The sequence below is a fragment of the Ammodytes marinus genome, assembly GCF_949987685.1.
Source record: "Ammodytes marinus genome assembly, chromosome: 4".
In the NCBI taxonomy this organism is placed as follows: domain Eukaryota; kingdom Metazoa; phylum Chordata; class Actinopteri; order Uranoscopiformes; family Ammodytidae; genus Ammodytes; species Ammodytes marinus.
The window spans coordinates 5,695,739-5,708,498 of NC_137233.1; the positions used below are offsets into that span (position 1 = coordinate 5,695,739).

Below are 12,760 nucleotides of genomic sequence, written 5' to 3' on the forward strand. Positions count from 1 at the left end.
TTCTAGAAAAATAACGAGGGACGGAAATACCAGGGCCATCTATATTAAACAAGGTCTTAAGTCGCATTTCTTGTATTTGAGACTCCCTAGATTTATACTTGTTGGTGTAGTGACACAGAATGACCAGTAGGTGTCAGTGTTTTACCTGTAGATACTGGGAGAGCTGGAACAGTTCCTGAGAATACATACTGGGAGTGTTGGCTGCCACCTAAACAAACAAACACACACAGATATTAAAAATAACTAAATAAATCTGATTGACCAAGTGCTTTGACTCAGTTTATAGAGAGAAGTTTGTAAGCTGTTCAAGTGATAAGACAAGGGACACACACACACACTCTCAGTCACTCTCACACACACACACTCTCAGTCGCTCTCACACACACATTCTCAGTCGCTCTCTCACACACACACACACACACACACACACACTGTTAACATATTGACAGTTGTCTAGAGTTCATTCAGCCTTGTTTGAATTGAAGGCAGACAAACAACCACAGCGGTCAACACCATATGCTGTACACACAAGGGCACAGATAAGTTAACACACACAGGCCAGAAACTAAACACAGTTATGCATTTAAATCTCTCACACTCTCTCTCTCTCTCTCTTCATCACTGTTTAAGTATTCTGTTCATGCTTAACTCTGCGCTGACAATGTGCCCTGAGCTGTACTTTGTATATATTTTTTTGTATTGTTCTTGTTTTTGTCGAAAAAAGGAAAAACCAATAAATATATTGATAAGAAAAAAAAAAGCTTAATAGTAGCCGTAAAGGCAAGTGTGTCTCAAGGCAAAACTGAAGCTACTACTTTATGTTACCCCATGTTCTGCTCGTCTATTCAAGGTGACAGCAAAGTGTGAGAGAGAGGAAAAGTGTGTGTATGTGCGTGTGTGTTTCAGAGTGTGTGTGCGTGTGTGTTTAAGTGTGTGTGTGTCTTGCTTGTAAGACCCTGGCGTTGCAAGGACACTTAATTATATATTGGAGAAGTGGTTCAAATCTAATCACAGCTCCTGCTTGACACACACTTTGCACAGCGTCAGCTCCAGCCTACATTCCTCAGACTAGTGACCACACACACACACACACACACACACACACACACACACACACACACACACACACACACACACACACACACACACACACACACACACACACACACACACACACACACACACACACACACACACACACACACACACACACACACACACACACACACACACACACACACACACACACACACACACACACACGGGGCGAGGCAGCACTGCAGAGAAGATAACATGCTACAGTATGATACTCTCAGTATGGAGGTTTAATAATGGCATTTACCGCATTGAGCAAATTATACAGTACCGGCTTTGACACAATGTCCTATTATAAGATAATAATAATATTTTATAACTTTGGTGGGATAAAAAAAAAAAGCATTTAAAGTCACACTGAAATAACAACTTGTCCTTTCTTTGTTTGTGGAAAAAAATAATGTCAATGTTTTTCATTCTTGTATTAATTTAAAAAAAAAAAATCTTCCTTTATAAAATAAACAAATAAACGATTTTGGGTAAAACGACGCAAAGTAAACAAGCTTATGCTGTATCAACAGGCAGACAGTGTGTGTGTGTGTGTAAGTGGTGTTTAAGAGTATGGAGCACACCAGCTCCTAAACGGCCCGATGTAATATTTACAGACACGTTAACATACGGTTTAATGTGCGGAGTAGCCAATAAGCTCAAAGTCACATTCTTAGTGTTATAACAACAACAACAACAACAACAACAACAACAACAACAACAACAATAACAATAATAATAATAATAATAATAATAATAATAATAATAATAATAATAATAATAATAATAATAATAATAATAATAATAATAATAATAATAATAATAATACATGGGATTTATATAGTGCTTTCTCAAATGCTCAAGGATGCTTAGAATGTTATTTTGTGGAACGCTCCCGTGGCGTAGTGAATAGAGCTCGTATCGGCTCCGGCCTTTGTTGCAGTGGTCGCGGGTTCAAATCAGACCCGCGGACCTTTACTGCAGGTCATCTCCCCCCTCTCTCTCTCTTTCTCTCTGTCTCCCCATTTCAACTCTGTACTATCTAATAACGCTTGAAAATGCCAAAAAATAATCTTTAAAAGGATGCTTAGAGTGTTATTTTGTGGTCTTTCGTTCAACAGGCTAACATGCAACAGGACAGGACTTGTGTTCATTGTTGTAGAGTAGTAGGTTGTATAAGAGGAAGACTTTATCAGTGAAGCTAATGTGGGTCGTCGTTAAGAATCTTTGGCGCTTGTGTTGTGAAGCCGACTGCTTTGCCTACGATGGACCACTGATGTTACTTCCTCAAGCTAGATTTAAATCAGCGAGTTTTCCATCAGATAGACAGAGAGAGAAAGCACAATGACGCTGCTATCAAGTGAATGCAAAACTTTGGGTCAGCCAGCATGAAACTAAAATAAGAGCTTTTTACATTCCTTCCTTTTAGTATCCGATTTTGTTTCTCAAATAAGGAATTCCCATTGTGTTGTATCTTATTTTAAATAGTACTTTTGTGCTTTGTGTATAATATATGGGATTATCTTAAAATATTTCCTCAAGATTCCAATTTCATATGCACATTGTATAATTTTAATGGCCATAAAAAAAAAAATGCTCAACAAAAGGATACTTGAAGAAAAAAATAAGAACAAAAAAACAAGATCCCAGGACTAGTGATTTGCGTGGCTGATAAGTTTCCCCTACAGCAGCAGACACAACATCTCAGTTTGAATCTCATGACTTTAGAATAGTTCTGAAAACACCTGAAGACACAAAGCACACAGATACTGTGGGAATAAAACACATTGGCCCCTGGACCACATGAAAAGACTTCTGAAGTGTGGCAGCAGAAACTGGCAGCGCCTCCCGCATTCCTCTATCAGCTGACTACTCCACTGTGTGTGTGTGTGTGTGTGTGTGTGTGTGTGTGTGTGTGTGTGTGTGTGTGTGTGTGTGTGTGTGTGTGTGTGTGTGTGTGTGTGTGTGAGAGAGTGTTTTTTGAGAGAGTGTGTTTGTGAGAGTGAGTGAGAGAGAGTGTGTTTGTGAGAGTAAAGATCACTACCTGACACACACACACACACACACACACACACACACACACACACACACACACACACCTCTATTCAGTGAGGAGCATGCAAACACACACACACACACACACACACACACACGGGACAGGGCAACAACACACACAGATTTCAGGTCTTACCTTGTCTACAGGTAGTGGTAGCGGAGTCTGGATGACACTGGAAGAGGAAGAGAGAGAGAGAGAGAGAGAGAGAGAGAGGAGAAACACTTAGTCACCATGGAAACAGAAGGGATCAAAGACACAGAGTAACCACGGCGACAGAAGACGAAATGAACAAAAAACAGTTATTGAATGTCTCGTCGTGACACCCGTTTCTCATCTCTCTCTTTACACAAATAATAATGTTTCAGCAAATTGACCTGCGAAGGATTCTTTGGTGTAAAAAGATTATTTTACACTGATTTGTTAATTTTCCCATTACAGCAAACTGATTTTAATTAACATTAACAAATGGTTTAATTCCAAGAGTCAATAGCAGCTTTAACTAGATCTACACACGCACGCACGATCTACACACACACGATCTACACACACACACACACACACACACACACACACACACACACACACACACACACACACACACACACACACACACACACACACACACACACACACACACACACACACACACACACACACACACACACACACACACACACACACACACCAGAGGGATTACTTCACACTTACATCATCACCATCAATTTCAATCAACACCTTCAGTTCTCAAAGCTAAACCAAACACTATTTTTTTCACAATAGGAACCCAGTGTTAATTGTGTTAACTATGTAGTCGAACCACTGTATAATTTCATAAAGAGATGCTGCAGTGAATACACACAAAGGGACACACACACACACACACACAGGATGGGACCAGCTTATAAACACTGCAGTGGCTGTGTAGTGTATTGAATGAGTGTTTTGTGGTTTTTGAATGGAAGTGACTCAATATCAAACGCTTCTATAGATCATTGATTTAGCTAGACAAGGATTCCTTATAGTAGAGTTAAAGTCAGTGAGGATTGTTACACACACACACACACACACACACACACACACACACACACACACACACACACACACACACACACACACACACACACACACACACACACACACACACACACACACACACACACACACACACACACACACACACACACACACACACACACACACACACGGCCAGTTTCAAAGAGATAAAGCAGGTGTAGCTTTTTAACAGTTGTTTGATGTTTTATAGACCATAAATTTAATCCAAATATAAGTAACCTTTTGTTCACCAACTCTTAACAAACACCAACTGACATATTCAATCTAGTTAATTGTCTCCCACCCATGTCACCCCACTTGTGTAAATTGTTTCAATGTATCTTGTTCTTGTGTTTTTTATGATTGTTGATTTTGTTTTTTAAACACTGCCCTGTAAGGTGACCTTGAGTGCTATGAAAGGCGCCCTCAAATAAAATGAATTATTATTATTATTATTATTATTACCAGATCTGACAAGTTAGGACTTAAAGCTACGAGTTTCTGACCTCTGCCATTTAGTGGGAACAATTATCCAGTTATAATGTATCAAAACCAGGCCACACAGGTTTGTTTAAGTGGGGTTGACAATGTGGGATAATCTAGTATTGACATGGAAAACAACCAGAGTTCAGGAATGAAGGTGAACTTGATTCTAGGTAAAATATAACTTGACTCTGTTAATGTTTAACTACAGACCAGCAGGAGAGGAGGAGACTGCAGCTCTGTGTGTGTGTGTGTGTGTGTGTGTGTGTGTGTGTGTGTGTGTGTATGTAAATAAATCTGGAACAATGAACATCAAAATAACAAAAAAAAAAATGGCAAAAATATTCAACTAAACGACTAATTCTAAAAACACATTTTTCCCCATGTAGGCACCCACAAATAAATCGGTCATGCACACAACCACAAAGGATTGTCAGGTGATTATAAATACCTCTTGCCTTGATCCCTGTGAAGTTATGTGACCGGTTTACACACCGCTAAAGGTCGCGAAGACATTCCTCAAGTTTAAATGATGTAACAAGATTAAGTATATTACTAGTTTGAGAATAGCTGGCAGTTACTAAACACTTAGGGATGATTTTACACTTACACACAACACACACACACACACACACACACACACACACACACACACACACACACACACACACACACACACACACACACACACACACACACACACACACACACACACACACACACACACACACACACACACACACACACACACAGATCTACTTAGAAAGCAAGTGCAACCCAATTGTGTCATAAATTGTTTCTACTTGTGGGACAAAACAGCAGAGGCCAAGAGAAACAAACGAACACAACTGGACTAAAGGTCATGAAGTAAAAAGTGGCAATTCTGGAAAACGCCATAATCAGTAAATATCTCCTCACGATCCGCTATCTGTCTGTACGCTGAAACAAATCCAGGTGTATAATCAACCTAGGCTCTGTAAACTAGTATGTAACAAAGTGTATATAAATAAAGGGGGGCCACTGTAGCAAGTAACATTGCCATTTACAGGAACCACGCTGTGTGTGAACACCATCTTATTTGTTTCAGTGCACACGCAGTACAGCTAGAAAGCAAATCATGAGGAGATATTTACTGATTTTGAGAAAAAGTGATTTTGACAACAAGCATTCTCCAGAACTTCCGCCCCCACCTTTAATTTAAAAGCCAAATAAAATGTTAATAAAAGTACTAAATCTGCGTAGTTTATATAAATACACAAGGCAGAAACGTAGGCAGAAAATAGAAGGCTGTGAATGGAGAAGTACTTTCATAAGTGATTGCTTCTTGGTACTTTGGGCCAAATTATAGGGAAGTGAATTAGATTAAAAGACACTTTCACGGGGGCGCCTTTAGCTCAGTTGGTAAGGCGTCCCCCTCCCGGGCCGGGCCCAGCAGCAGACCCGGGTTCGATTCCCACCCGCGGTCGTTCTCTGCATGTCACTCCCCTCTCTGCCCCATTTCACCTCTCTCTCTGCACTATCAATAAAAGCATAAAAATGCCCAAAAAATATCTTAAAAAAAAAAAAAAAAAGACACTTTCACGGGGGCGCCCTTAGCTCAGTTGGTAGGGTGTCCCCCCCATGGGCCTCGGCCAGCAGCGGACCCGGGTTTGATTCCAGCCCGCGGTCGTTCTCTGCATGTCACTCCCCTCTCTGCCCCATTTCAACTCTGTCTCTACACTATCAATAAAGCATAAAAATGCCCAAAAAATATCTTTAAAAAAAAAAGACACTTTCGCAGATTAATCCAATAATGTAGAAGGATTACAAGCTCGGCTCTTGAGGAATTTACTTACATAATTAGCATTAGCATTTTATAAGATTTTGGAAAAGTTCCTAGATTTAGTTAAAAATGGTGATATATCAGGGCGCTCCGGTGGCGTAGTGGATAGAGTGGGTACCATATTGGCTCTGGCCTTCGTTGCAGTGAACGCGGGTTCAAATCAAACCCGTGGACCTTTACTGCAGGTCATCCCTCTCTCTCTCTCTCTCTCCCCATTTCAACTCTGTACTATCTAATAAAGCTTGAAAATGCCACAAAATAATCTTTAAAAAAGATAAAATAAGATGGTGATATACAGTAGAAGATGCATTGTGATTGTAGTTTTGAGAATGATATTTGGGAATGCATGGTGTGAATGTATGTTCAGTGCATTACAGATTGCTTGCTGTACACCTCTCTACCAAAGTCTATGTATATGTTTTATTTCATTTATCTATCTGTTGTTATTATTCCCAAACTGTCAGAGTTTCATTTAGGGAGGAGATTGTTTCTCTTTGTATTATGTCTGACTGGAATTGAATTGCCAACTCTCATCTTCACTCGAATGTGGGGAAAGAGACTTCAGTCCGAACAGACACAGATGTGAACGGCCTACTGTCCCCTGTCTAATGTAGGCTAATGTTGAATCTTTTTTCTTTGTTTTATTTTATCTCTTTAATGCAATTTCTTACGTCTAATCTTGATGTATCGTATGCCCCTGTAAAGCACTTTGAATGGCCTTGTGTCTGAATTGTTCTATATAAATAAACTTGCCTTGCCAGTTCACTATGTTTATTGTAAAAATTCAATCAAAATTTGTTAAAAAAAAAACTCATTGCAGGTTATTTGCAGAGACCAGGGATTGTGCTGTTCTACTTTAGTGTGACAAACTACTTTGAGAGCAGCATCATCCATCATAGTAAACACTGGAGACTTTCTGTGATTCCAATGTGCTGGGTAAGGTGTTTTCGTGTGTGTGTTTTCGTGTGCGTGTGTGTGCATGTATATTACATACTATACATCCTACCACCTGACACTCCTTAAGAATAGCAAGTATATTCTATTATTACTATATTCTATGTATTTGTTTGTATCTTTATTTAACTTTGCATATTGTTGTTTTTTGAGTCTTTTCATCAAAGGTTGTATGTGCTAAATGTATCTCTGTATTAATATATAAATTCAAAAAAATGGCAAGTATTCACCAAGAAATAATCTTCAGAAACATGTCCTACAAACGTCATTGTCTAATGCGGAAAGATAAATTTGATCCGTCATCAAGTCGGTTTTTAATAGTAGGTCTGTGGGACAGACAGCAAATAATTTCAAGCTACATTTCACATCGTAAAGTCTAATGAATAAATAAATCATTTACAAGCAATAAACCCATAAAAGAGGTTATTACAAACTGGACGGAGAGGATGAAACTGGTTGTAATTAAAATACAAGGAAACACGGGGGAAAAAATTCACTATTTTCCAACTCAATTTGATATTTAGTGTCATTCTAGGCTTCTTTTCCCAATAGCCAATTTAAAAATAATACATTTATTCTAGAGAAAGACTTATAATTAGCCAAAGGAAGGCAATTGAGTGGGCCCAAGAAAACACCTAAAAAACGTTTGTTAAAGATGTCTGTTTTTACTTTTCACTAATACATTTTCTTTCTAAAAATCTACATACTTAGATGGCATCCTAATACATAGTAATCCTACTGTTTTTAATGTATCAGTTTCTTCTTATTATTGTTTCCATTGGTCCAATAGTATTTTGATGCTTGAGGCAAATCATTTTTTAAATCTCACATCATGTCAATAAAGCCATTTGAATTTTAAGAAAATAAGTTATTTGATAATTCATGCATTTGACTTGGTCCCCAAAATAACTTAATCCGACCCTTAATTCCACTTCTATACTTGATGTATTTTAATCTTGATGTATTTCTTGCCCCCTGTAAAGCACTTTGAATGGCCTTGTGTCTGAATAGTGCTATAGAAATAAACTTGCCTTGCCTTCAGAGCAACAATATTAGTCTTGATCTGCAGTATACATCTATGTTCTAACTTCTTTCTGATCACTAAACACTGGTGGTGGGTCTTCCTCTAGTTCTTAAAGGAATACTTCACCCATACGGAACCAGCGTTCTATCATTATAAAATAACTATTATAATATAATGAATGAGGTTTTTCTTCCCTCAGTCTTCCCTTGGCCCAGCTGTCCTGTTAATCCTAACCCTTACTGTGATGTCACAAGAAGGAAACTGTAGGGTTAGACAGTGAGACCATAAAACACTCTTCCTGCCTTTTCTCAGGCTAAGATGATCCGATTTCATTTTTTTTTGCACATTTATACTAAATAGGATCTCCGAGTTCAATACACCTTCATATTCCAACCGGTGAAGTAGGCCTTTAATGACTGCATCTCACTAGTCCCCAAAATAACTAAATCTGACTCTTAATTCCAATTCATACCAACAATATTGCACTTTATCTTTCGTAAGGCAATGCAAGTTTATTTATATGGCGCAATTCAGACACAGGGCCATTCAAAGTGCTTTACAGGGGCAAGATTAAAATACATAATACACATTACACAAGCGAATGAATAGAAATAAAACATTTAAAAGCGAATGAATAGAAATAGAACATTTAAATTAAATAAAAAATACAGGTTAAAATGGAAACAGAAAGAATACATCTTTGTTCCAACTTCTGTCTGTTCACTAAACCCTGGCCGGTGTTTAGTGATATTCTATTCTGGAGTGTCTTCCTCTAGTTCTTAATGACTGAATCTCACTGTGTGGTTCCAACCAGTCACAGCGGTCTGTCATGCTTTAATATCCATTACCGCGGCAACCACTGTGCATAATGTCGTCTTATTTATCACCACCGCCCCTAGCAGATCTGTCACTCAAACAGCATCGTCCTGGCAACAAGCCCCCTGTTCATTATTAGTTTTTCTTGAACCAGTTCATGAATCAAATTGGGATTTTTCCACAGTAGGAATTTGACAACGTGTAGCCTTGGGCTTTACATAACCTGACAACGGTGGAGTCAGCGATTCTGGAGAACGCAAAATGAGAGAATTTCTCCTCACGATCCTCTACCGGTCTCTACTGTGCGTAGGCTAAGAAAAAAAAACTGGTGTTAATACACAGCCTAGGCTCTGTAAACTGGCCATGTTGATAGCTATGGTGGGCCCATTTATGTTTCCAAAATTGCACAACATGACCGAAATTCATAGCTCTTCAACTATGGCTCGTAAGAACATCAACAGAATTTCAATTGTCGAGCTTATAAACTTTCTCTAAGTATAAAATAAAAACACGCGTGAAAAGATGCTTTCTACACAGCTAATGCCTCAGGTTTGGTCTCGTGTTCATTATAACAAACGAAACAGTCATCCAAACACACCACAACAAAAACCTCTGTGTCGTCTGATATTATGAAACAGTCAAGTACTTCCCTCTTCATTTTTTAGGATGAAGATCACTTGCTGCCTCTTCTAACTGACACAATAAACAATTCAAACTCATTGTCTTATAATATCGCCATCATTGTAATAGTTATAAAGCTGGATTATCAATCATCAGCATGTCTTCAGCTTAGGTTAGCACTTTAGCACTTAGCATTTTTGATTACAAGTTGTAGTGCAGTAGGGCAATGTGCAAAACGTATATTAACACTTGCACCTAATCCTTACATTGTGCATTCCTATGCAATGAAGCAGAGTGCAGTTTAACTTACAGGCTACTTACTTACTTATTAACCCTTATGCCCTATTCGTGGAGATTTTTTGTATCTGGGGTTGCATTTTTTAGATCATTTTGGCTGCGATTGTTCCCTAGCCATAGTATTTGGTAAGGAGGTGTGTTTTACAATGCATTTCGGATATAGTTGCACCATGTTTTTGTTTTGTTTTTTTACCTGTATATTTATTGTAAATATAGACAATAGATGTACAATGTCACACAAGTTGTAGTATTATTTAATGGTTCAATTTAGTTTGACAAAGTATTTACAGTGTTATAAGAATGATAGCTTTTTAAGAACCATTTTGTCTATGTTTAAAATGTTTGTGTGTCTGTCTGTTTTGTTTTTGGTTGTAATCTCTTTTTTAGAGTGTGTGTGTGTGTGTGTGTGTGTGTGTGTGTGTGTGTGTGTGTGTGTGTGTGTGTGTGTGTGTGTGTGTGTGTGTGTGTGTGTGTGTGTGTGTGTGTGTGTGTGTGTGCGTGTGAGTTTGTCATGCGAGTGAGTGAGTGAGTGAGTGAGTGAAGCAATCATGCACTCTGCCCAAAGCCAAATTTCTACACAACGCAATAAACTTTAACCTGACCGTAAACTCCTGGCTCAGACTGTGTGGAGTGAATGGAGACGTTATCCAGTAAGGTTCATTTGGTCTAAAACGTGATAAACCAACTTGATTGTCTTTGTATACAGACAAGGATAAACTTTAGTGCCATGACAACAACAGCTGACGCTTCTATGTGTGAGTGTGTGTGTGTGTGTGTGTGTGTGTGTGCGTGTGTGTGTGTGTGTGTGTCTGTCTGTGTGTATGTCTCATGAGAGAGTGAGTGAGTGAGTGTCTCACGTGTCTGTCTTGCTGCCTGCCTGTCTGCCTGTCTGTCTGTCTGCCTGCCTGTCTGTCTGTCTGTCTGTCTGCAGTAGCTTTAGCATTTGAAACATGTCAAGGCACTAAAAGTTAAAGACACTAGTCCGTAACACAAGAGGCATTACCTGTCAGCTCCTCTTCCTGTGTGTGTCAGCTGCTGATTTGTCAAAAAGTACAAAGTTCAAACATATCCAGCGAGTGTTTCTCAGCTAATAACTCCGGTTAGAAAATGGATCCTTCTTCATATTTTTTCTCTCTTTAGTTTTCAGACTGACTCGAGACTCCACCAGCTGATTTCTCTCTAAGTTTCCACAGCGTGAGAGTGTAGTGAAGTCATCCCAATAACACACACACACACACACACACACACACTTTCTTTTCTTGTAGAGTTTGCGCCTCCCTTTATTCTGAGCATAACAGTTTTTATTCTTTCAACTTGTGCAAGTAACGGCAGTAGCTCCACCCGTAACTGGCACTGACTAAGCTCCCTGTTACAAGTATGTAGCAACTATGGTTTTTCAATGCCTTCATGGTCTGTGTGTGTGTGAGTGAGTGAGTGAGTGAGTGAGTGAGTGAGTGAGTGAGTGAGTGAGTGAGAGAGAGAGAGAGAGTGTGAGTGAGTGAGTGAGTGAGTGAGAGTGTGAGAGAGAGAGTGTGAGTGAGTGAGTGAGTGAGTGAGAGGCTAAACTAAGGTGTGTTCATTCATTCCACCATGACTAATCAATTTACAAGCCGACATTCAAAAGCTCCACTCACCTGGAAGAGAGCAGTGCGGATCTGAAAATGAAACTGTAACCACTTGACATTGGGCGTGTGTGTGTGTGTGTGTGTGTGTGTGTGTGTGTGTGTGTGTGTGTGTGTGTGTGTGTGTGTGTGTGTGTGTGTGTGTGTGTGTGTGTGTGTGTGTGTGTGTGTGTGGGCGTGTGTTTTAAGGAAATATGGCAGGTGATAACTGACAGATAAAGGAAGCAAAGTAGCGCTGTAGTCACGTGCAAAACAGTGACAGAAACTATTAAACTAAACTACGGTGGATAAAAAAATTGCACATTAACAAGTAATATTTTTACCTGTGTAGAATTATTTTTACTGGACCAAAAAAACCTATTGAATGTTCCTTGTTCCTTGTATATAAAACAAAGTAGCGCTGTAGTCACGTGCAAAACAGTGACAGAAATGTGCACTGTAATATTTTTACCTGGTAGAATTGATTTAACTGGATAAAATAATCCGTCAGCAACTATGAGAGAATTTAACTTGCTCTATCATGTGAATGTGTTGTTTTTTCTCTCCTCTGTGTGTGTGTCCACATGAGTAACAATGTAAAAGAATGCCTCTTCCCTGAGTCTCACTGTTTTCAACTTTTTCTGACCACACCCACAATCAATGATGTCATAGCAGGTGTTGTGCATTAGATGAGAAACACAATAATATGGGCGTGTTCGACCATTGTTTTATTTCTAACTTCTTTCTTTTCTTTTTACAAGGAATGTGAAGGGAGTTGCTGCTTGTGGCCATTTAAAAAGAGATTGCATTCTCTTGTTTTCTTTTTGGCAGAACAGAGTGTGCCGAGTTCAAAAGTTCAAACTTCAGAAAAATCATTTTTCTTATCGAGTGTCTCTGACTTTTTTTTTAACTGCAAGAGCTCGAAGATTAATTAATCAAACTATTTTCCT

The 12,760-nt window shown here is 38.9% G+C and overlaps 1 protein-coding gene across 1 annotated transcript in view; it reads right to left on the minus strand.

Annotated features, from left to right (window-relative positions):
* Positions 1-12,760, minus strand: part of slmapa (sarcolemma associated protein a) — a 62,309-nt gene that overhangs the window by 26,768 nt on the left and 22,781 nt on the right. The window contains 2 exon segments of the mRNA XM_080026419.1: positions 146-208; positions 3,275-3,311. Of these exon segments, the coding sequence (XP_079882545.1) occupies positions 146-208; positions 3,275-3,311 (100 nt within the window).